Source organism: Cebus imitator, unplaced genomic scaffold (assembly GCF_001604975.1).
Source record: "Cebus imitator isolate Cc_AM_T3 unplaced genomic scaffold, Cebus_imitator-1.0 Scaffold97, whole genome shotgun sequence".
In the NCBI taxonomy this organism is placed as follows: Eukaryota; Metazoa; Chordata; class Mammalia; order Primates; family Cebidae; genus Cebus; species Cebus imitator.
The window spans coordinates 6,230,280-6,254,865 of NW_016107412.1; the positions used below are offsets into that span (position 1 = coordinate 6,230,280).

Here is a 24,586-nt window from a genome sequence, read left to right on the forward strand (position 1 = left end):
TTACTTTTTATTTTTTTGCATTCCTTTCAGGAACTTTTGTTCTGCTACACTTTTCTAATAACTATTTTAAAGCTATAGTCAGCTAATTCCAGCATCTATAGCATCCTGTCATTGTCCTCTCTTAATTATCTTTTCTTATGTAAGTTGAGAATTTCCTGGTTATTTTGCACTGAATAATTTTGAATTGTATCCCAGACATTTAATACATTATAAGACCCTGGGTTTCATTTAAATCCTATGGAGAATACTGATATTTTTGTTTTAGGAAGTAATAGATCTGTTTTGGCTTAAGCCAAAAGTTTCAACCAACCTTCTGTCAGTTGTAGTTTCAATGTCAATTCTGTTTCGGAAAGAATATTTTACTTTCCATGCTATTTGGATCCATCCTCTATGTGTACTACCAGCCAGTAGTGGTAGAGGGTGGTGGACCTGTGTGGTAGACTCTCCTTTAGTTCAGTCTCAAAGTCTTTTTGGTACATATACTGTTTGTGATCAGATCCATCCTTGTGCAACTTGAAGGTGAGTCTAAAAGGTTATAATCAACTTAATTACTGCTTTCCTGAGTTCCTCCCTCTTTATGGTTTCTAGTGCTTTCTTATTCCTGGGACTTCCTCTTTCAGTCTCACAGCCAGAAACCTAGTGCTTTAGTTACCCTGCTCTGGTGTGTACTTTCTGGGACTACACTATGTCCAGTGGAAGGACAGAGAGGAAAAAAGCAACTGGTGTTTTTCCCACCCTCCCATGGCCCTCACTTCTCCACAGAAGAAGGTTCCTCTTCCTCAGAGATATTGGAGCCTGTGGCCACCTGCTGACATCGCTGTCATTACCACTGTTTGGTTGACAAGATTTCTAGGGACCTAGAGCGCTAGAGAATGGAGAACAAAAGAAAAAAAAATGGCAAATTTCTCCCTCTCTCTCTCTAAGTATTAGGAAAAACTTTTCCTGCTCTTTGAGCCAGAACTGTAGGGCTTCTCCTGAGGTTCTGTCTGTCTGTGCCTATTCTGAGTTTCAGACTGCCTTATTTCTAGACTGGAGTTCTGATAGGGAAAAAACAAATACAGAAAACTCACTGCTTGTTTAGTAGTACTTTAAATTCTAGTCTTTTTCCCCAATTCACTTACTACTTTTTATCTTCCAGTGCCCTCAATTAGCTGTTTCATGCATTCTATCTAGGTTTTATAACAGTATTTAATGAAAAAGACAGGGTGGGCCAGGCATATTGACTCACGCCTGCAATCCCAGCACTTTAGGAAGCTGAGGCAGGCAGATCACCTGAGGTCAGGAGTTCCAGAGCAGCCTGGCCAAAATGGTGAAACCCAGTCTTTTCTAAAAATAGAAAACCTAGCTAGGTGTGGTGGTGCACACCTGTAGCCTCAGATTGCACCACTGCAGTCCAACCTGGGTGACAGAGTGAGACTCTGTCTCAAAAAAAATAAAAAAAAAATCAGTGTGGAATGTGCTTACTCCATATTACCTAGAGCTGGAATAGAACATCGTTTTTAAATGGCTGCTATGGATTGAATGCTTTTGTCTCCTCAGAATGCACAAGTTGAAGCCCTACTCCCGAATGTAATGGTATTTAGAAATGGGGCCTTTAGGAGCTAATTAGATGAGGTCATGAGAGTGGGACATCATGATGGGATTAGTGCCCTTTTAAGAGGAGAGAGCTCATTCTCTCTCACTCTCCCTTTCTCTTTCCTCTCTCTCTCTCTCTTTCTCCCTCTCTCTCTCTCTCTGTCTTTCTGTCTCTCTGTCTCTCTCTCCTTTTTGTGAGGACATAGCAAGAAGGCAGCTGTCTGCAAGCCAGAAAGAAAGGCCTCACCAGGAAATAAATCAGCTGGCACCTTGATTCGGGATTTCCCAGCCTCTCAAACTGTGAGAAAATATATTTCTGCTGTTTTCACCATCCAGTCTATGGTATTTTGTTTTGGCATCTTGAGCAGATGAAGGCAATTGCCAACATATTCATGAAAAAATTCATGGTACTACATATTGCATCATTCTTCCTAATTCATCACTACTTTTCCTTATAATTCTACCTGTATATGTTTTCTGCAAGATTTATTACAAATTATATTTAGCTGAATTTCTAGACAGAAATAGAAACAACCCCCCAAAACTAGATGGGCAGCTTTAGAGATTCAATAATTTTGTGTCATGTAGTTATAACACTTCAAATATATATATTTTGATATGTCTTTTCGGATTAATTTATTGCTTAATTGTTTGGTCCTCAGTCACCTTGACTAAATTTTCTTGATGTTTCTCTGTAAATAATCTCCAGGCTAGGTGACCTAGGCCCTCTTTGGGCCAATTATTTTTATTTTTGTATGAGAAGTTTGCCTCAAAGAGAACATATGGTTAGGAGCCAACAGCCCATTTCTTTCACATACATCCTGTTAAAATATAAGAAACAAGGATCTTATTGAATAAATATAAACGAGTAGAAGGAAGATAAAGGAATTTGCTTGTCTTCTGCAGATAGTAGTTTTACATAAATTTGCATCTAATAATAAACAGAACATGAGTAATTCTTGACCATCAAAAGAGAAGGACAAGTGCTTATACTTGGAGTGTCACTGGACTAGAACTAGGCTACTGTCTGTCTCAAGTGGGACGAAGACTCTAGAATAGATCAGTGAGCTTTGTTCCTAAGGCAGTTATGCTCTATTGCTCTCCACCAAATGGAGTTCTTTCTTTCTTTTTTTTTCCTCCAATAATGTTTTCCTTCTCATCCATTCCCTTTTCTTTTTCTCTTCCTCACAGTTTTTATATCTGTGAACCTGGATGAATCAATAGATTTAAAGAAGTAGTGGGATTTAAAGAAGCTGCTGATCCTTGAGGTAGTACCTTTTTTAAATCGATCAACACCTCCCATCTTTTCCTTGTATGCTGCATTCCTATTCCTCTTCCACTTCTCCATATTGTTCTTCACTTCATGGCCAGGCTTTAGCTCTGCCACTGGTGGCCAGAGACATGAATTACCTCTGTTTGAGTCAGTTAGGAATAAAAGGATTATTACTGACCTCAATTCTAGAATAAAAATACTATAGTTTTGCTTTCCCACACTATAATTTTACTAAAGTCTTACATTGTTCCAGAGTTAATCAGGATACTCTGTGAAATTAAACCTCAATTATGATTTGGCTACTTCCATCGTAGGGAAAATTAAAAGAGAAATATTAGAAAATGTTAATTTCAGGCTGGATGCAGTGGCTCACGCTTATAATCCCAACATTTTGGGAAGATAAGTTGGGAGGATTGCTTAAAGCCAAAGGTTTGAGACCAGCCTGGGCAACATAGCGAGACGCTGTCTCTAAAAATAAAAGTAAAAAAATTAGCCAGGTGTTGTGGTGTGCGCCTGTAGTCCCAACTAATCGAAGGCTGAGGTGGGAGGTCACTTGAGCCCAGGAGGTTGAGGCTGCAGTGAGCCACGATTGCACCATTGCACTGCAGCCTAGATGACAAAGTGAGACCCTGTCTTTGAAAAAGAAAAAAGAAAACAATAATTTCATCAGAACTTTTTTAAAAGAGAAAAGTTAGTCTCTTGAACAAAATTAGAAGTGCACATTTGAGGGAATTTTGGTTATTTCTTCTGCAACTGAGGAAATAGATATATTACTATATTTGATTTATGATTAATAAGTACTCATAGCTCTTCTTTTTCTCCCTTCAGGGAACAGAATATTTCTTAAGTTTGACATTTCCTCTGTTGATGTTCCCTTTGGGAAACAAAAAAATATAAAAAGTAATTCAAGTCTTTCCAGATAATGTCCCGTACCAAAGTGTAGAAAGAACATACATAGTGTTCCATACCAAAGCGTAGAAAGAACATAACATGACATGATAACGTAAAGTAATATATGATGATATGTTAATCTCAGGACTATATTATATCCAGCTGATACATTTTATTCATGTGTTTGTTTATAATTGAAAAAGTATGTAGTCTTTTAGTCATTGAGCTTATCAATACTTAACTGAGCATCTCTCTGATATGTAAAAAATACTGCCAGCATTACGAGAAGTACAAAGGTACAAAGATTTACCTAGTAATTTTGTTTTTAATCTCTAAGAAACTTCAGTGGAAGCAGGAACTGCTTTACTGAAGTGAAAACTAAAATGTAGGTAGGAGTTGTCAAGCTTTACACTAGAGCCTCTATGAAGTTTTGTTTCTAAGTATTACTGTACCTTCTGACAATTGTGAATGAAGCTGGTTCTTGGGGAGCCTGTTCTGGTTTTCTCTTTGCACAGTTCAGCTGGGACTAGCATCCTTCTAGTTTGTAGGCGACATTCTCTGGGAAGCTAGTCTATGGGGGAGCTGACATCTTGAACCTAGTCCCCAGAGAGAACTTTGAACAATTGGAATCAAGAGTTTGTGTGCATTCTTGTTCATATCACAATGCTGGACATGTGACTTCAGAGAAGCATGTGGCAGGTCAGTGTGATTGGGCTGTTCTCACAATACAAAGCCTTGACCATAGAGCGATTCAGAGGCAAATGCAGCCTTCTTAGACTCTTAACCAAAACATTGATATGACATAAAATTATAATTAATAAAAGATATACAGTTATTTCAAACGTACTGTTTTATTGGGACATCTTGAAGGACTGGGAAAATATTTATTTTCTTATCTGCTATATTTTACTTGTTGATAGTTATTCATCGTTCATTCAGCCTTTACTGAAAGCTTATCATGTATCAAACAATATGCCAGGTGTCAGAGAGAGCAGCCAAGAGAGTATAATTGAGTTAGACAGAGTACCTGCACTCAGTAATAACAGCTAACATTTATATAGTGCTTTCTGTTTGCCAGACTTGTCCTAAGTGATCGCACACATACACACACAGACAAATACACACACCCTCACTCAATCCATATAAAAACCCAATGAGAGGCCAGGTGTGGTGGTTCATGCGTGTAATCCCAGCAACTTTGAGAGGCTGAGGCAGGCAGATCACTTGAGGTCAGGAGTCTGAGATCAGCCTGGCCAACATGGTGAAACCCTGTCTCTACTAAAAATACAAAACTAGCCAGGTGTGGTGACAGGTGCCTGTAATCCCAGCTACTCAGGAGGCTGAGACAGGAAAATCACTTGAACCTGGTAAGTGGATGTTGCAGAGTGCTAAGATCGTGCCACCACACTCCAGCCCGGGCAACAGAGTGAGACTCCATCTCAAAAGAAAAAAAAAGTCAAAAACCTAATGAGGTGGCTACTATTATCATCCCTATTTTACAGATGAGGACATGGGTACATAAAGATTAGTAACTTGCCAAAGATTTCACAGTTGTTAAGTGGCTGAGCAAAATTTAAAAACAAACAATCTGGTTCCAGAAACTGCGCTTTTAACCTCACAATAAATAGCCTCCTGAGGAATTTATGATCTGAGTATACATAGTAAGTACCTCCCCTTTCAGGGTAAGACAGGAGGTAATGGTGAATAGGCATGCAAGAGGTGACTCAGGTTAAGTAAAACAACACCAAGCATATCTGACTCAAGGAATGCTTCAGAGGCTGGGGGGTACATGCCTATAATCCCAGCACTTTGGGAGGCCAAGGCAGAAGGATCACTGGAGCCTGAGTTCGAGACCAGCCTGGACAACATAATGAAACCCTGTCTTTACAAAAAATACCAAAATTAGCTAGACATTACGGTGCGTGCCTGTAGTTCCAGCTACTTGGGAGGCTGAGAGGTGGGAGAATCACTTGAGCCTGGGAGGCTGAAGCTGCAGTGAGCTGTGATTGTGCCACTGCACTTCAGCCTGGGCAACAGAGTGAGGCCCTGTCTCAAAGAAAAAAAAAAAAAAAGAGCAAAAAAGGGAATGTTTCAGTCTGCTCCAAAGAAAAAAATGGAGTAATGTGAAGTATTAAATGTAGCAAGAGGCCAGTGCAGTAGCTCATCCCTGTAATCCCAGCACTTTGAGGCTGAGTTCAAGACCAACCTAGGCAACATAGTGAGACCCCGTCTCTTTAAAAAATAATAAAAAATAAATAAAAATAAATGTAGCAAGAAATGGGAAATCTTTATCAACAGATGGCAATCTAGTTTAATGTTATGTAAATGGCCACAACCCTTATTCCACTATATCCTCCTTCCACATATATATTATGAAGATTAATGAATACAATCATTTTGATAACATTTCTTTTCCTCCTTTCTCCTTCCTCTGGTAGAAATACTTGCATAAAGGCTGCATTCACAATTGAGGTTAGAACTTGTCTAGGCATGTCTGGTGAGCTGATGGGAGGAGTCTGCCAGGAAAGTACTTTCAGAATACTGGGAACTTTAGGGAGAAAATTCCTCCTGAAGGTGGAAAATTGCAGAAGTTATAATAAAGCCTCAGCTGTGATAGGAGAAGAATAGTTTTAGTATGTGTGGTAGAGAAGCAGTATAGCAGCACATTTTAAGAAATATATGAGAGATATTTAAGTAGATCATGCTGGTAGGTCATTTATTAGTAGAATGAAATTAATAAATATTCATTATTACTTGTGTGACAGTGCTCACCCCACACTGTCCTTATAGAAGCATATTTGCACAGACCTGGGGAGAAAATGCAAACATGCCAGAGGGCTTCATAAGACCACACATGCCCGGCACGGTGGCGCATGCCTGTAATCCCAGCTACTCACAAGGCTGAGGTGGGAGGATCGCTTGAGCCCAGGAGTTCTGGGCTGTAGTGCGCTATGCCAATTGGGTGTCTGCACTAAGTTGGGCATCAATATGGTGGCCTCCTGGGAGTAGGGGACCACCAGGTTGCCTAAGGAGGGGTGAACCTACCCAGGTTGGAAATGGAGCAGGTCAAACTCCCATGCACTCCAGCCTGGGTAACATAGCGAGACCCCATCTCTTAAAAAAAAGAAAAAGAAAAAAAGACCACACATACTCTTTAATGAATGACTCCATTTAGTGTTACCAACAAATGTTAGTACTAATAGATATTGATAGTTACTATCATTATTGTTCTTATTACAGCCCCATTTTATGTTATTACTGATCTTTTAATGAGGTCAGTGAGAAAATAGGACTTCATTTTCAAAATATTCAAATGTCTAGTTGGATCCTGGCAGCAGCTGTAGCAGCTGTCCTTGCCATCTCCTTTTCGCTTCTGGAAACTTCGGCTCCCATGTGGCTGTCTTCAATGGTGTCATCAAGGGATTCAATGACATGAAAGTGTGCAAGTCTTCAACAGTAGAGAAAGAGAAGAAGCGCAAGAAGTTGCTACTTTCTGCCTGAGTGTGGACAAGAAGAACATCATCCTTGCAGAGGCCAACAAGATGCTGGTAAGTAATGTGGGCCAAACCATTGATGATCCCTATGCCACCTTTGTCAAGATGCTGACAGACAAGGACTGCTGCTCTGCCCCCCATGACGCTACCAAGGACAGCAAGAAGGACCTGGTGTTTATCTTCAGGGCCCTTGAGTCTCCACCCATTAAGAGCAAAATGATCTATGCCAGCTCCAAGGACACCATCAAGAAGAAGCTAGGGGGCAGCACGATCATATTCCTAGAGAGCAAACCTTTGTGATCCCCTCTAGCCCTCCTCCTGGAGGATCCAGTAGTCCCAGACCTGCCCTCTGGGGTTGCAGGCTGCCCCCTTACTGCAAGACTGGAGGGGCTGGGGGAATCCCAGCAGGAGGAAGGCACTCCCTTCTCCCTAATTGCCAAACCAGCACCCTGACTCCCTGGATTTTCTTCCTTTCTCCAACCCTGATGGTTCTGGCCTTTCCAAATTGCTTGGATCTTCTGATTCCTCGGGTTGAAGCAGACCAAGTTCCCTGAGGAACCCCAGTTAGGGAAGGCCTACAAAATACACACACACACACACACACACACACACACACACACACACACACTTTGTTGTTGTTGTTGTTTAAAAACACCCCCACTCTCCACCTGTTCCCCTTCCCATGCTACCAACTTCTAACCACAATAGTGACGATGCTTGTCTGTTTCATTCGTGTATAAATGGAATGTTGTGGAGATGGCCCCTTCCCATGCCAACTAGTTCCTCTCCCTTGGTTACGGCCACTAATGGAAGCCAGACTAGTAAGGGACCTTTAACTTAAAAAAATAAATAAATAAAATAACACTCAAATGTTTAAGTAGATTTCCCTAAACAGAAAGAATAGAATAGAATCAATAAGAATAAGCAAACAATTTAGTTGTTACTACTGGGCATTATGTTACAGATTTTGCTTTCCTACAGAAAATAACTCTACAACTGATTTTATTAGTATAGAATTAATTTCTTGCTAAGAGTCCTTTTTGCTTATCTTGCCATTAGACATTTGTGAAATCACTAATATTTCCTTTATCCATCCTTCATATATAAGTAACTAAATACCTTACTTCCTCTTCCAGGCAAGAAGAGGTTCCAAAGATAGTCATGTGTCACATAACAGGGATTTGTTCTGATAAATGCATCCATAGACAATTTTGTCTTTGTGCAAATATGATAAAGTATACTTGCCCAAGCCTACATGATATTGCCCACTACACACCTAAGCTATGTGATATAGCCTGTTGCTTCTGTGCTACAAACCTGTATAGCATGTTACTATACTGAGTACTGCAGGCAAGTATAACATAATGGTCAGTATTTGTGTATCTAACCATACCTAAATATAGAAAAAAGTACAGTAAAAATATGGTGTAAAAGACAAATGGTATACCTGTATAAGCTATTTACCATGAATGGAGCTTGCAGGATTGGAAGTTGCTCTGGGTCAGTCAGTGAGTGAATGGTGAGTCACTGTGAGGGCCTAGGACATTATTGTACGCTACCGTAGACTGCATAAACACTGAACACTTAGGCTAAAATTTATTTAAAAGTCTCTTTCTCCAATAATAAGTTATTAAATAATAACATAAAGTTGTAAATAATAACTTAATAAGTTATTATTGCCTATTAATAAAATATTTATATCCTATAAGCTTTTTCTATTTTGAAATTAATTTAAAAAAATTTTTAAACTTATTTTGTTAAAAACTAAGACACAAACACCCATGTAAGCATAAGCCTACACATGGTAAGGATCATCAGTATCACTGTCTTCCACATCCACATTTTGTCCCCCTAGAAAGGTCTTTAGAGTTAATAACACACATGGAGCTGTTGTCTCCTGTGATAACAAAGCCGTCTTCTGGAATACCTCCTGAAGAACCTGCCTGAGGCTGTTTTACAGTTAACTTTAAAAAAAAAAATTAGTAGAAGAAGTACACTCTAAAATAACAAAGGTATAATATAGTAAATACATAAACTGGTAACAGTTGTTTATTATCATTGTCAAGTACTACATAGTATACATAATTGAATGTGCTATACTTGTATGTCACTGGCAGTGCAGTGAATTTGTTTGCACCAGCATCACCACAAAGCATGATTAATGCATTGCTCCATGACGTTGGGTCCAGGCAATAAGAATTTTTCAGCTCCATTATAATCATGGGACTGCTTTGGTATATGCGGGCTGTTGTTGACAGAAACGTCATTATGCCACGCAAAACTAGATGAGGAGGGAATCTTTTTCCTCCTAATTGGTTATTTGAGCCTTTTCATCTCCCTTCCACTCCCAGCAAGTGTAGTCATTAAAATGCCTTACATAACTGCAGAGGCTTCATGATTATAACTGCGATATGATCATGTTACATACCCACTCAGAGTTCTCTGCTTCAGGGCCAAAGTATGGGCACTGTCCCACCTATTCTACTGGGTTTCTCTGTTGTGAGAAGAGTGGGAAATGAAAGAAGGATGATCCCACTGTAATTCTGCGAATCAGATTTAACTAGTTTCTGATAAAGCTTGTGATATTTCCATGTTGATAAATTGATCTAATTTATTTGTTTAACCTGCTGCATAATGTTTATCATATGAAAATATCACATTTGAATTGTCTATATGGACCATTTAGGTTCTAATTTTTTGCTGTTTTAAATAATATATCCATGAATTTCCCTATATATGTTTCTGCTTTCTTATGCAATATATGAAAGTTTTGCTAGAGTTAGCATTTTTAAACTTTTTGTTAGCTTATCCCACAAACAATTTGGAAAACCTTTTCCTCCTTACACATGGTAGAGTTAGAATTGAACTTTTTATTGTAAGTTTAGGTAGGTGCAAAGGAAGTAATTTCCTAGTTATGTACCTTTTTTTTTTGTTTTTTTGAGATGGAGTTTTGCTCTTATCGCCCAGGCTGGAGTGCAGTGGTGTGATCTCAGCTCACTGCAACCTCCACCTCCTGGGTTCAAGCAATTCTCTGCTGCCTCAGCCTCCTGAGTAGCTAGGATTATAAGCGCCTGCCATCAGGCTCGGCTAATTTGTTTTGGAGTGGAGACAGGATTTCACCTGTATTTTTACTAGAAATGGAGTTTCACCATGTTGGCCAGGCTGGTCTCGAACTCCTGACCTCAGGTGATCCGCCCACCTCGGACTCCCAAAGTGTTGGGATGCCCCCGGCCTATGTAACATTTAAAAGTCTAATTCTTAAGTGTATCCACTATTCATAAATACCGTAGTAATTTGTTGCCATTGTCCATCAAAACATTAAAAATATGAACAAGCTTTTTTTTACAATGAGAAATTTTACATCATTCTCTTCTCTCTTTGAACTTGAATTTTTTTTCTAATTCTGATACAGATTTTTATTTGGATATAATATATATTATGTGAGAATATCTTTTATTGATGATGACTATCATATTTCCATGTAACAAGTTTTATATAAAAAATTTAAATTGCATTAAATTTTCTTGAACATAATGCTCCTCATTGTTAAAAATTATTCCAAAGATATCATTAGTATTTTTTATAACCAAGTACTTTTAAATTTTGATAATTATTACATATTAAAAAATCAAATGCGCTTTAAAAAAATGGGTTTATATATCATAAATAAGTTGTACATATTCCTAGAAGGAGACAAGTTCAGCATTAGATCAATTATCCCTAGTTTTTGCTTTTATGTTGTAAACACTGAATAGTAGTATTCACATAAGTAGATGGCGATTGGAAGGAATTGTTTTAGCATTGTTCCTCATTTATTTGAAAGGTTCCCAAATTATATGTCATACATTACTTAGTGATATTATTTTTAATGATTTTTCAATGAATAGTTTGAATAGGTTCTGCTTCAATTTACCAGAAAAAAAATTAATGTTAAATGGGGTAATTTTCAAAAGAGTTTGTTAGTAAAATCATTCAGCTACTTAGCAGCAATATCATTATTGCAGATGATCTCTTTAGCTCCTTGCAGGTTTTTGCACTTTCAGGCAGGACATCATTTTAGCATTCAGATTCAGATGGAGAGGGGTATTCTGTTCTCTTTTAAAGTGGGATAAAGGGCACTGTGAAAGGGGAGATGGGGACAAGGAACTACTAGGTCCTCTTGATTACACTAGTTCTCAGGCACATCATATTTAGGAAAGAGTATATATGGAAGTTAAAGATCTGGAATTAATTCTCTTGAAACTAAGAACCTTATTTCTCCAGTTCAGAGACCACTGCTCTGATGTTTATACCTAGAAGTGAAATTGCTTATGTTGGAATTTCCTAAGCTGTGTGACTGTTTCACTGAAGCCACATCACTGAGGACACTGTTGTGCCTCTCAAGGACTCAGGAACAGCCCCTCTGAAGCTCCATATATGTGAGCCATAGGAATCTTCTAAATTTGGGGAAATCTCTTGGTCACCTTATTTAAATAACTAATGAGTAGTGACTAATGAGTAGTAATCCATCAGTGTTCTGTGAGACACAAATTTCTTTCTATAATTTGCTTTTGATAACTTCTGGAAGTATTTTTATTCATGATTTCAACAGTTTTTTCTTTAAAGGGCATTATAGTCTACCATCATCCAAGATGTTATACAAAGACAGCGCTGTAATTCATTTACATTGAGTTCCCTGAAACACAAATGCCTTTAAGGGCTTCTTAACTCTCTATTAGTTGCAAAATAAGCAGATGTCTAATAGAGAAGGTTATTAGCAATAATTCCTGCAGTTTGGGAGAACTAGGGGTCAGGATTACTTGACTTAGCTTCTGAAACAGACTCAAGCCCACTAAACTACCAAGGTAACTATATCCAGAAATCTGCAAACCAGAAAATATTTTGAATAAGGCAAAGGACAAAAAAGAATAAGGCAAACACTTTCTGGTTTGCAGATTTCTGGATGTAGTTGCAAAGGACAGTACATTTCGAAAACAGAATAATGGCCATTCTCAAGCAGGACTCAGTTTAATTCTACTTGAAAAGAGTGAAAACATTTAATTTGCCAAATTCAAGTCATAAGGAAAAGTTGACCAGTTGATAGGAAAATGCCACAACATTGTAAAATAAACAAGATTTGAAATGCAGACAATCCTATTTTACAATGAACAAGTCTATAAGAACACAAGAATAAGGCACATCTTAATTAAGTCCTCCCTCCAACTTGTTTCAACAGGTGATATAGGAAAAGAGTGGTCCCATGAGCTGCAGTAGCCAGTGGCCTGGGGCTGCATCCTGGGAGCTAGCCAAGACAAAGATACCATGTCCAGAAAAGAAATTTCAGATAAGACTTATGACTCAGAGCCATGTATGTAAATGAGATTATTTTTTTTCCTCTGAAAATGATCTGTTTCTATCCATTAGCTTTCTCCCAGTTCCCTGACTTCATAAAATTTATGTTAACGATTTTGAAATATTCCCAAATTAATTTTCAAATACCATGACTTTACTTACAGACTTCCTTTTTCTTTAGGGTTCCCTGCAATGCAAACGTGTACCTTTAAGAAATGGAAACATTTAAGCCAGGTACGGTGGCTCACACCTGTAATCCCAGCACTTTAGGAGGCTGAGGCAGGTGGATCACTTAAGGTCAACAGTTCAAGACCAGCCTGGTCAATATGGTGAAACCCCATCTCTACTAAAAGTACAAAAATTAGCCCCACAGAGTGGTGTGCACCTGTAGTCTCAGCTACTTAGGAGGCTGAGGCAGGAGAATCACTTGAACTTCGGAGGTGGAGGTTGCAGTGAGCCAAGATTGCCCCACTGCACTGTAGCCTGAGCACTCCATCTCAAAAAAATAAAAAGAAAGAAAGAAAGGAAAGTAACAAAGTTAGTACAATTAAGTAACCAAAATCTACAAAAGGGAACTGTTGTGTTGTATTTAGAAAAGATAAAATTTCCCTCCTAAATTAGTTCTGATAACCTTAGGTTTTTCTGTGGTATTCTTTCTGAAGTTCCTACAAGACAGAAAAATCTAAATCACAATGGGAGTATTTTTAGAACTTATTCTATTGATCCTAAAACATTATTTAATCAGAGAGTTTTAACTGGGCTGGGTCTAGAACTGCTTTATTATTTAGTGTAACCATGAAATTAAACTGGTCTACCATTGGGGACCAAGGTTAGATTCAAAAAGATTAAATATAAATTAAAGCCACTACACATTTATATGGTTGAAAAAATCAAAAGGCACAAAACAACAGCATCACATATGATATCAATTGTGGCTTGGAAGAAAGAATGGCAAGAGAGGGCAGGAGAAAGGAGAGTGGAAGGATGAATGAAAAGCGGGAAAGACTGAGGCCTTATACAAGTGACTGGGAACTTTTCAATCCTCTCTCACAGTTGTTCTTGGTGTTTGTGTATATATTTGTATATGAATAGAAGAGGAAAAAATGGAAAGGGGAAAAAAAAGCCGCTTATTTGGGGAAGGATAGTGGTGAGCCCCACAGAATTTTTAACTTAGTGCATGTATTAGTTGAATAAAGTTCCTTGTATTGCTTTTTCTTATATCACTTTTATCTAGATTCAAACAAGAATATGTTAGTATTTTGAGATTTAGGTTTTGGGAAAAAATCCAAAGCTAATAAACATATTTGTGCAAGAAAGGGAAGCAGATATGCAGACTTCTATCACCTCATACCAGAGACAAACTAACCTTTCTCCAGCACAAATTGGCCTGATGAAATCTAGAATTAAGGTTTCTCTCCGCACTGACCTGCCTCAGACTGCAAAGAGTTTCTCGAACTGATTTTGAGCCATAATGAAAGTGCTAACTGTAACTGTATGGCAGCATTTTCATTGACTCCAACCCTTCAGCAGGTGGCAGCGTTCTCCTTGCTCCCTGTGGGTTTGGTGTTGCCTTCCTTTCAAAAGAACACAGGCCTCACAGTCCCTTTTCTGTCTTCAGTCCACACATAATGGCTGCCTCCTTTATATTCTTGTCTGAAAGACACTCTCCCAGTAATCGTAGGAACTGAGGAGAAACAAATTTGCAACATGTGGCAATTCATGTTTTCATGTTTGATCCTTAAGGTGCTAAGCATTATGGGCTAATTCCAGGACATTTAAGGTTAGAGAGTGAACATCGGGACTCATTCATTCACTTATCCCTGTTTTTCTCTATCCAAAACCCTATTTATCGTCTCTACTTAAGCAGTCTCCTTGTTTTGTTTGTTGACTCATTTCCAGGCCTTGAAACTGTCATTAAAGGCCATCTCTAGTCAAATTTCTAACTAATTCATTTAGGTTTCTATAAAAGCTAGACTTTCTTCCCATCTTATTCACTGATGGGTTATCAGGAAATTCTTCAGGCTCCAACTGAGGATGCCTTACTGAGCTGCTATGTAATCTGGGGCATATAAACCCTTTGGCCTCAGTTTCTTCATTTGTAAATGAGATTGGTGAACTATGAAGTTTTTTCTAGCTTTTATACTGATGATAAAGCAATCTGCCACTATCTTCAATGGAAGAAGATGGGAGTACTGTGGCGTCATAGGATTATTTTTGGAGGACATTTTCTTTGAGCAGCAAAAGTTATTAAATAGCATAAAGAGTGAAAAATAGATTTGGTCAAGACCATTGATCTGGGGAAGAGTGGGTATTCAGGATAAGATACAGCCTGTCTCCCACACAGCATCTCCACTAGGTAGCATTTATGGCAGATATTCCCATATATTTCTATGGTCCAGCAAACACCAAACAGACCTTTATCCTTAAATGGTGGAAATTCTTTGGGGTGCTCATTTATTTTAAAATAAAATTAAAATCAAACTTCTTTCCTAATTATTTAATATTTTCTTGACAATAGACATTTTTTGTTTTAATTCTAATGGATGAAATCACCTTTCTACCTTATAAAAATAATAATCATTGTAAATAACCTTTGAACCATATAAAAAGGAATAAATGAAAAATTCCTCTCCCTTGGATGCCTTCCCTCTCCATCTTGCCCTCAGAGATAATGTGTTATCTCATCTCTTGTTTATTCTTCCAGATAATTTATATGTATTTATGCAAACACGTGTATATATATGTATTATCACTTTTGTTTTATTTCACTGAATTTTAATGAATCTTTTGGGAAATACATTAGTCCTAGGGTAGAATTATGAATGTAGAATAGATGAGTAAGGAAATTAAGAAGCTAGAAGATTAAGGAGCAAAATGGAAAACAACTGAAAACATCCAGTTGCTAATCAAATTGTCAGCTGATAGTGAGGATTCTTAAATAACAGATATTCTAGGCAGAACTTACGTGAGAGAAGAACCATGTAAAATGGTCTGTTTTGGGGGATATTATAGGGGAGAGGATTAGGGTCATTGTGGAAGATGGCCACCAAGAATTCCTCCATGCCTCTACACGCATGCCACTGTCCCACCAAAAAGAGGTGGAGTCTGTTTCCCCTCCCTTGAATTTTTCCTCAGCTTCCCCAGTAGAACTACAGGCAAATGCACCATGCCCAGCTAATTATTTCTTTTTTGTAGAGACTGGGGTCTTGCTATGTTGTCCTGGCCTCAGGCGATTTTTCTCTCAGCCTCCCAAAATGCTGGATTACAGGCATGAGCCACCATGCCTAGTTAATTTGGTTTGTAAATATTTTATTTTAAAAGATTTTTTTTTTTTTTTTTGAGGTGGAACCTTGCTCTGTCACCCAGGCTAGAGTGCAGTGGCACAATCTTGGCTCACTTCAACCTCCACCTCCCAAGTTCAAGTTATTCTCCTGCCTCAGCCTCCCAAATAGCTGGGATTACAAGCTTGTGCCACCATGCCCGGCTAATGTTTATATTTTTAGCAGGGACAGGGTATCACCATATTGGCCAGTCTGGTCTCAAACCCCTGACCTCAAGTGATCCGCCTGACTTAGCCTCCCAAAGTGCTAGGATTACAAGTGTGAGCCACTGGGTACAGCCTGCAAAGAATTTTAGACTTACAAAAAAGTTGCAAAAATTATGTGGATTTTTTTTTTTTTTTTTTTTGACACGGTACTCAGCCACCAGACTGGAGTACAGTGGTATGATCACTGCTCACTGCAGCTTTGACCTTCTGGGGCTCAGGTGATCTTCCCATCTCAGCTTCCCAAGTAGCTGGGACTACTGGCACATACCACCATGCCCAGCTAATTTTTGTATTTTTTGTAGAGACAAGGTTTTCCATGTTGCCCAGGCTGGTGTCAAACTCCTGAGCTCAAGCAATCCACCCACCTGGGCTCCCAAAGCACTGAGATTACAGGAGTGAGCCACCATGCCTGGCCTGGTGTGGAGTTTATGTATACTTGTTACCCAGAAGCTCTAGTATTGTTAACTTTTTTTAAGAGATGGGGGTCTTGGCCAAGCATGGTGGCTCACACCTGTAATCTCAGCACTTTGGGAGGCTGAGGTGGGTGGATTGCTTGAGGCCAGGAGTTCAAGACCAGCCTGGCCAACATGGTGAAACCCCATCTCTACTAAAAATACAAAAATTAGCTGTGTGTAGTGGCATGCATCTGTAATCCTAGCTACTCAGGAGGCTGAGCTAGGAGAATTGCTTGAACCCAAGAGGTAGAGGCTGCAGTGAGCTGAGATTGCACTGTTGCACTTCAACATGAGCGACAGAGCAAGACTCTGCCCCCACCAAAAAAAAATCCTGCTTTCAACAGATAGGGGTCTCACTATGTTGTCCAGGCTGATCTTGAACTCCTGGGTTCAAGCCATCCTCCTGCTTTAGCATCCTAAAGTGTCAGCATTATAGGCATGAGCCACTGTTCCTGGCCAATAACTTATTAATAGCCACAGAACAATGATCAAAACCAGGAAATTAACACCAAGTGCAAACCTTATATGAAATTCACTTGTTTTTCTAGTGATGTTCTTTTTCTGTTCCAAGATTTAAGCCAGGTTCCCACGCTTGAACTTAGTTGATATGTCTCCTTAGTCTGGGGAAAAGACTCGTAATAGAGGCTGTATAAGAGCAGTGAGAAAATAGCTATTGAAGGTTGGAAAAATCATGTTAGTAGCAGCAAAATGTTTGAAAACCCAATGTATGGTAAAACATAGAAGACAGAGAGTGTACCTAATAAACTTGTGGATTTGGCAACATTCAGGCTGAATGTTCAGTGTCAGTTTGCTTCTTTTAGGGATGTACAAGGATACACAAGTGATGTATGATGATATCACTAGAAACAGAGATGTGTTAAAAAAGGAACTATTTCATTTTTAAGCAGAGTCTCTTTATGCCAGAAAGACTCTTAAAGTAAGAAATGGCCTCAAGGCCCTGCCTGTAGAATTGGCCTCAAGGTAAAGATCCTATCAAGGTGCCAAGACCTCTAAAATATTTAAGATACTGTCTCACATCTACATAAAAGGTCTTCTAAGAATCTTAAGGGCTGTCCTACAGTAGCCACCTCTACAAGTCCACAGTAGAGAGAGGTTTTTTTTAATTTTAATTTTTAATTTTTTTCAGAGACAGTGTCTCACTATGTTTCTTAGACTGGTCTCAAACTGCTGGCCTCCCATCTTGGCCTCCCAAAGTGCTAGGACTGTAGGCAGAGAGGTTTGTTTTTGAAAGAATTATAGATGTTGCTTTGTGGGCAAAAAGTGAACTCCAATAAGAGTCACAAAACTATAGAGTTACATGGCTAAAACTACACTAGCTTGGACTAAGGAAGACACAGTTCAAAATAAAAAAAGCTTCCAAGCCCCCAACTTTCTATGGGAAGGAAGCAGGCTGAGAGAGTTATTCAACTGTAAAAGGAAGGCAGTTTCTTATGAAAAAGGAAAATTGATTCAGAGGTCCTAGTCTAGACCCCAGAGGGTGGAGCTAAGAGCTATTGAGAACACTGCATTGGGAAACTATTCTGAGGGAGGCCAACCTAGGCAGTAATGGAAAACTTGATCCGCAGAGGACCGGTGACAGTGCTTGGCTGGATTTCAGAATTGCTATGAACTAATGACTGCTATATGCTTTCCATTTTTCCCATTTTCAAACAAGCTTGTCTACTGCAGTTATCCTATCCCTTTTTCAGCATTGTATGTTGTATATGTAACTTGTCTTTTAGTTAACAGGACTCCAGATGAAGAGAAGCTGCATCTGAAATGCCTCATCCACATCTGGGTCTAGTATTACTAAATCCTGAACCTTAACACAGATACTATACAGAATGATAGTTTTGGAGAAAGGGAGTGAGTGTATTCTGTATGGGTGTGTGTGGTGTGTGTGTGTGTGTGTGTGTGTCTGTGTGTCCATATATGTGCATACGGATACTGTTGTACCTGGAGGATGGATTATGACAGACTGTTGCCCAAATTGCCTGGCAACAATTTCTTTTATCCCAGCCACTACTTCCATCAAAGAATAGAGTCTCTTTCCTTTCCTTTTGAATCTGGGCTGTCCTTGTGACTTGCTTGGCCAAGAGAATGCAGTAGAAGTGACATTCTGGGACTTCTGAACCCAGGATTTAAGAGACCCTCTAGTTTCTGCTGTATTCTTCTTGGGATCCACGTACCGTGTAAAGAAGGTTGGGCTGGACCACTGAATAATGAGCAACCACACCAAGAAAGGAGGCTCCTAACCATTTTTAGCTACTCCAGCTGAGGTCCCAAGCATGCGGGAAGCCATCTTGGATATTCCAGACCCAGGCAAATTCACTGCTGAGTAAAGCACGTCTGACCCTAACTGATGTCATGGGGGAGCCAACCTGTCCAGCTGTGGCCTTCCCCAGTTGCAGAATTGTGAGAAAATAAATGGTGGTAATTGTTTTGAGCCACTGTTTTAAGTGGCCCCCATGATAACAGTTTGGGTCAGATATGTGCTTTATTCAGGGATGAGTCTGGCTGGGTCTGGAATGTCCAAGATGGCTTCCGACATGTCTGGGATCTCAGTTAAAGTGGCTAAAATGGTTAGGAACTTCTTTCTTGCTGTGGTTGCTCATCATTCAGTGGCCCAAGATTCTTTACACAGTGACTGCATCCCAAGAGGAAGACAGCAGAAAATTTTAAGGTAATTTTTTCTGCAGCAGTAGATAACAGAAAACAATTATCCAGCCAGGCGCAGTGGCTCATGCCTGTAATTTCAGCACTTTGGGAAGCAGAGGCAGGAGGATCCCTTGAGGCCAGGAGTTCAAGATCAGCCTGGCCAACATGGCAAAAACCCATCCCTACTAACCATACAAAAAATTAGCCAGGCATGGTGGCACATGCCTGTCATCCCAGCTACTCGAGAGGCTGAAGAGGAAGATTGCAGTGAGCTGAGATCATGCCACTGCACTCCAGCCTGGGCAACGGAGTGAGATTCTGTCTCAAAAACAAAACAAAACAATTATCAAATGTCAGGGTATTTTTTATTGCTTTACCTTTTCTCTGTGGCCCGGGAAGAGGTTGTAACAATGTCAGCCAAAGAAGTCAAGTTGTCAATGCAGACTAAATTCCATGATGGTGAACACTATATGCCATAGTAGTCACTGCTCTGTCCATAGAGCTTAGAATAGTACTGCCACATAATTGGCTCCCAAATATTTGTTGATTAAATCATTAAATAAATGAATCAAGATAATATCCCCTACCCTCAAGAGGATGGACAAAAAAGATTCTTTAAATGTAGTGTGGAGTCTTAATAAGGGAAAAGAAGTAAAGAAAAAGTAGATAAGCTATAAGTCTGCCTTTTTTCATGGTTCAGGGCTATTTCTCCCATGCATTTTCTCTTTGAAAAAGGTGCTTTTGTTGTGATGCCTCAGAGGCCAGAAGGATGTTTTGAAGAGGAAAATTGTAGGAGTTAGGCAGAGCAAGGTCTTGGCTCCTTCTCAGTGTCCCTCTACTAGACAAATTTGGGCTATTCTGCAGAAGTTGCAGTGAGCTGAGATCATGAGGGACGAAGAGAGACTCCATCTCAAAAAAAAAAAAAATTTCTGGGCTATTCTATGAAGCACCTGGTAGGTGTCCCAATATTTGCTGGTATATGGGAATTACCTTTTACTACTATTGGAAGGTCTGAAAAGCAAGCTATGTGTTCCACATGGCTAGAGTTAGTTAGTATTAGGGAGACCAAGTAGAATAGCTGGTAGCCAATGTTAGCTTGGAGACTAATACAGTCAAAGCTGTCTTGTCATGTTAGGTATTTTTTATTTTCATTGCTCCATGGTCCAAGACAAAATTTCTGAATGTCACTTGGACACAGTGATTCCTTGGTCTGCTCTGTGGTTCTCAGGAGCAACCAACTAAACCCTTATTTTTCTGAGAATGATGATTTCATACAGCACATCTCTCTAATAAGATGTGAAAGATGACACCGTGCCATCTGAAATAGCTTCAGGAGAGATTTGGGACATGGGAAGCTTGTAGACAATAATGGAAAATTCTCTTTTAGAATGTAGTTCCTTGTATGACCCACAGTAGTGCCTTTTGGAGAATGTCTTCAGAAAATTATCCTTATTGAAATAACAATAATGTTTGTTATTAGGATAAATGAAATGAAGGGAAAACCTCTGCCAAGACCCTTGGCAGAATGGGTTTAAATTCAATCCAATGATTATTATATTTTTATATTCTGTATTATTTAGAAAACAGTAAACAGAAATAGAGATTATTTAAAAATTAAAGCCATTTAGATCCCTTTTTGAAAGGTCAGAGTGTGGGAGATGAGAAACGCACTATAACAATCAGAGTGTTTACACAAAAGACATTTTAGCAGAGGACCTGCAAAGAGCACATCAAGTATTTATATCATCCACATCAAGTTGCTGGTGATTTCGCTTACCAAATAAAATAAGAAAGTTTATTTGGACATTATTTTGGCTTAGTAAAAATAAAGTTTTGGAATCAGCTGTTAGAAACTGTAATTAAAGCTGGTTTATCATGCTCACTAATTATTCTACATAGTCAGCCTGAAGCTTTATATAATTCTCCCTTTGTTACAAGCTTCTGCTTCTCACTGTGGCATTCTGGTTCTGAATCCAGACAGGTAAAGGACTGAAGTGCTTGGAGACCAGTGTATTGTAATATCTGTACAGCCAAGCAGGTATTTTCAATTGAACTTAAAAATATATGTATTTTTGAAACTTTCTTTACTTTAGATAGAGCCAGCCATTTAGGGAGAAAGGTAAAGAAAAACAAAAAAATTGGAAAAGGATGCATCAGTATTTCTTTCAGAAACAACACTAGGTACAGGAGGAGGATTTTATTCAGCAACTTCTAATAACCACCTGATGTTGCTGTCAGGATGGCCAAATATCTGCCAACATTGATGATCCTTTCATATACCACTAGAGAGAAATAGAGGGACCTGATGTTTACAGAAGCAGCAAACCATTTCCCATTTTTTTCTTTAGCCAGATGGAAACACTTATAGGATAGTCTCATATTCCAGCACTTTAGTGCTGGTGATACAGATCCTCTCTGCTCCAGAGTAACTCTGCCATGGAATTGAAGAGGATCCTCTCACACCAGGAATAGGAATACACCTTGTTTCATTTTCTTCCATGAAAGCAGATTTCAGAGGTTCTCAAATGCTGTGATACTAATTGTCACTTAGGGTAGGCTTGAGGGGAGAGGCAGGGTAGGGCAAAGCTAATAACAGGGACTCTGGGGACAAGATCAGCAACCTGAGAAACAAATGTGAGACATTTTACCCTTCCCTAATCTACTCCCCTTTTAAAGGTTCGTCTTCATTTCCCCTTTTTCTACCACACGCTAGTTGATAAGCACAGCTCTGTTTTTTACCATGCAATCTAGTAGAACACCTAGACATCATGAACTCCTTATCCTTGGTTATTTGTAAAATAATGAAATCTGTAGTTCACTCTAGGCTGTGTGGACAGAATCTGCATCTTTGGAAACCAACTAGAGGCCTTTCTCTTATTCTTTTCTGGTTGCTTTCCATTTCCTTTTTCACTGTGGTCCTTGGCTTTCCCAAGCTGACCAAAACTATGCACAAAACCGACCTTCGATAAATATCAACCCCGAAGCTTCAGCAGGTTGTGAACTCCTGCAGAGCTATCTTAAATGCTGTATATAAGTGCAAAGTTTTATGGAGCCTCACAGATCTCTAAGAACACTGTAAATGGTCCAGGTTTAATTAGTAGTCCCGGAGTTAGGTAATGGCCTATGGCCTTCTGCGCTAGATCTCTTGGGGTGTCTAGTTTTCAGAGGTTGCCTGCAACTACTGCGTGCACATTATACAGTCCTCTTTCTCAAATACAGCATAAATCCTCTTCAGACTTTCCTAGGCACCTACTCACAATTACTGAACACACATGCAGATTGATTTGCATTCTCTCAAATTTTGAAAAACAATTCTGTTCTTCAACCTAGGTCTCGTTAGATATTTTATGACTCACATTGTCGTTTGGAGTTCTGCTTCCTAAGGGAAATGAAAAAACAATAAAATCCTAGACTGGTGTTGATGCTCATTGTCTTTAAGCGACTACTTGCTTTGTAGTCCTTGACTGGTGCGGTGCGAGGTAAAATGAGTGCGATCCAATTCTCAGCATTTTTGAACCAGCTCTTTCACGGCGACAGGTCAGTCCAATCGGGGCTGTAAGCAGACTTGACAGGTTTGTTCTGGGCTGACCGCCATGGAGTAGGTTCTCAGACCAGATAAGTCACTTAGCTGAGTCTACAGTAGGTGGGGCGCGCTCACCAGCTCAGGGGTAATGACTGGACGTCTGTTGCAACATCGGAGAATGCAAGCTCCGGGCCGCAGCAGGAGATACCCGCGAGCACAGAAGCAAAGGGTTTGTCCTAAGGGGCAGGGCATCAGCCAGGCAGAGGACCGAGACCCCTAGCGCCCAGCTCCTTTTCCCACGTTTGGGAAGGTGCAGTGTAGGTCGACCTAGAGCAAAGAGTCTCAGGTCTCGGTCATTTGGCTTGCTCTTAGGGTAGCAGGCAAGGAGTAGCAGGCAAGGGACCAGCTTGGGGACTTAGGGTAGCAGGCAAGGGACCAGCTTGGAGATTCTCCCCGCGTTCCGTAAGAATCGGCGGCAGCCAGCAGGCGGGAGGCAGGGGGCACGTGTTTGTATGTGGGTGCTTGTGTAACCAGCTCCCCAAGTGCCAGCCCCGACAGCGCTTCTTCGGGAGGCTAGTCCGAACCCCTGTTTCCGCCGCGGCGAGGGAAAGGCTGGGCTCCCGCTGCCTGCACCAGGCGAGAGGACCCCGAGCAAAGGAAGAGTAGTTGCCTCCGGAGGTATCACTGGGGAGTGGGAATTTGGAAAGTTCCCCAACTAGGAACACACGTGACCTCCTTCGAAAAGTAGTTCCGACTGTGGCCCGCGTATCCTTCCACCTCCTTTTGAACCCTCCTAGGTCTCCTCGCTCCGCCCACTCCCTGGGTTGCAGCTTCTTACCGTTCCGTACTTTCTACTCGGCCCGGTAACCCCAAACGTGCACGGTCCGTCCGGGGGCGCGTGGAGCCTGGCCCCGGGCGATCCATCCTGCCGGGTTTTCACGGCAGCCAAGGAGGGGCGGGGCTAGGTGGTCTCTAAGGACCGAGCTAGACTCCGACGCGGCGAACTGCGTTGGAGTCTGCCTGGTGGGGAGAGATGCTCGACTATCCTGGGAGCACCGGAGCGGGCTCAGGAGAGGGCTGCGGGGTGCGTCCCACTGACGGGGATCCCCGTGCAGTTCATTTAAATAGGTGCCCTTTGGGCCGTGGAAATTCAAGGGGCGATGTGTTCACGTTCAGCACGGTCGGCTGAGAGCTTTCATTTTTAGGGCAAACGAGCAGTTACCGGGGGAAGCGAGAGGTGGGGCGCTGCAAGGGAGCCAGATGAGGTTACACACAGTGGAGACACAATAGCAGGTTGCTCTTTATGCTAAGACTGACACCTTGAGGACACAGGGTCGGGGGGGGGGAAGGGAGATCTCTAGGCAAAGACTACTACAGTCAAATCTCTCCGAACGATTGTGATCCGACAGTGGTGCAAAAGGAGTGAGCGAATGCAGGTCACGCCGCGGAAGTCCAGGGGCAGAGGCAGGGGGGAGGGTATTCTGCATTTCCCTATACACTGACTAGTGTGGCCACCTGGTCCTTTCCACCTATGCACAGGTAACCTCAGACTCGAGTCAGTGACACTGCTCTACGCACCCATCTCAGCTTCCATCATCAGTCCTCCTCCCCCGCCCCGCAACAGCCTACCCTGCCTCCGGCTGCGTTTCTGGGCAGACGCCGAGGTTTAGCTCGTTATCCTCGCCTAGCATTGCTGCAAAAGCAGCTTCGGCAAGTGCAGCTGCAGGCGGGCGGCTGGGAACGGACCAGAGCTAGCCCCTGGCAGCCACACTGGGCATGCTCAGTAGAGCCTGCGGCTTGGGGGCTCTGCGCACGCACCTGGAGCTACAGCTCCTGCCC

General features: G+C 40.7%; 1 protein-coding gene and 1 pseudogene across 1 annotated transcript; one reads left to right on the forward strand and one right to left on the reverse strand.

Moving 5' to 3' along the window:
• The first annotated feature begins 4,429 nt into the window (after positions 1-4,429).
• LOC108309792 lies at positions 4,430-7,811 on the forward strand (annotated as a pseudogene).
• A 13,596-nt stretch (positions 7,812-21,407) lies between these two features.
• KLLN (killin, p53 regulated DNA replication inhibitor) lies at positions 21,408-24,419 on the reverse strand. The gene is given in 3 exon segments (XM_037741285.1): positions 21,408-23,164; positions 23,196-23,640; positions 23,642-24,419. Coding segments are annotated over 3 exon segments (753 nt in total). The 5' UTR covers positions 23,672-24,419; the 3' UTR covers positions 21,408-22,886.
• Positions 24,420-24,586: the final 167 nt, after the last annotated feature.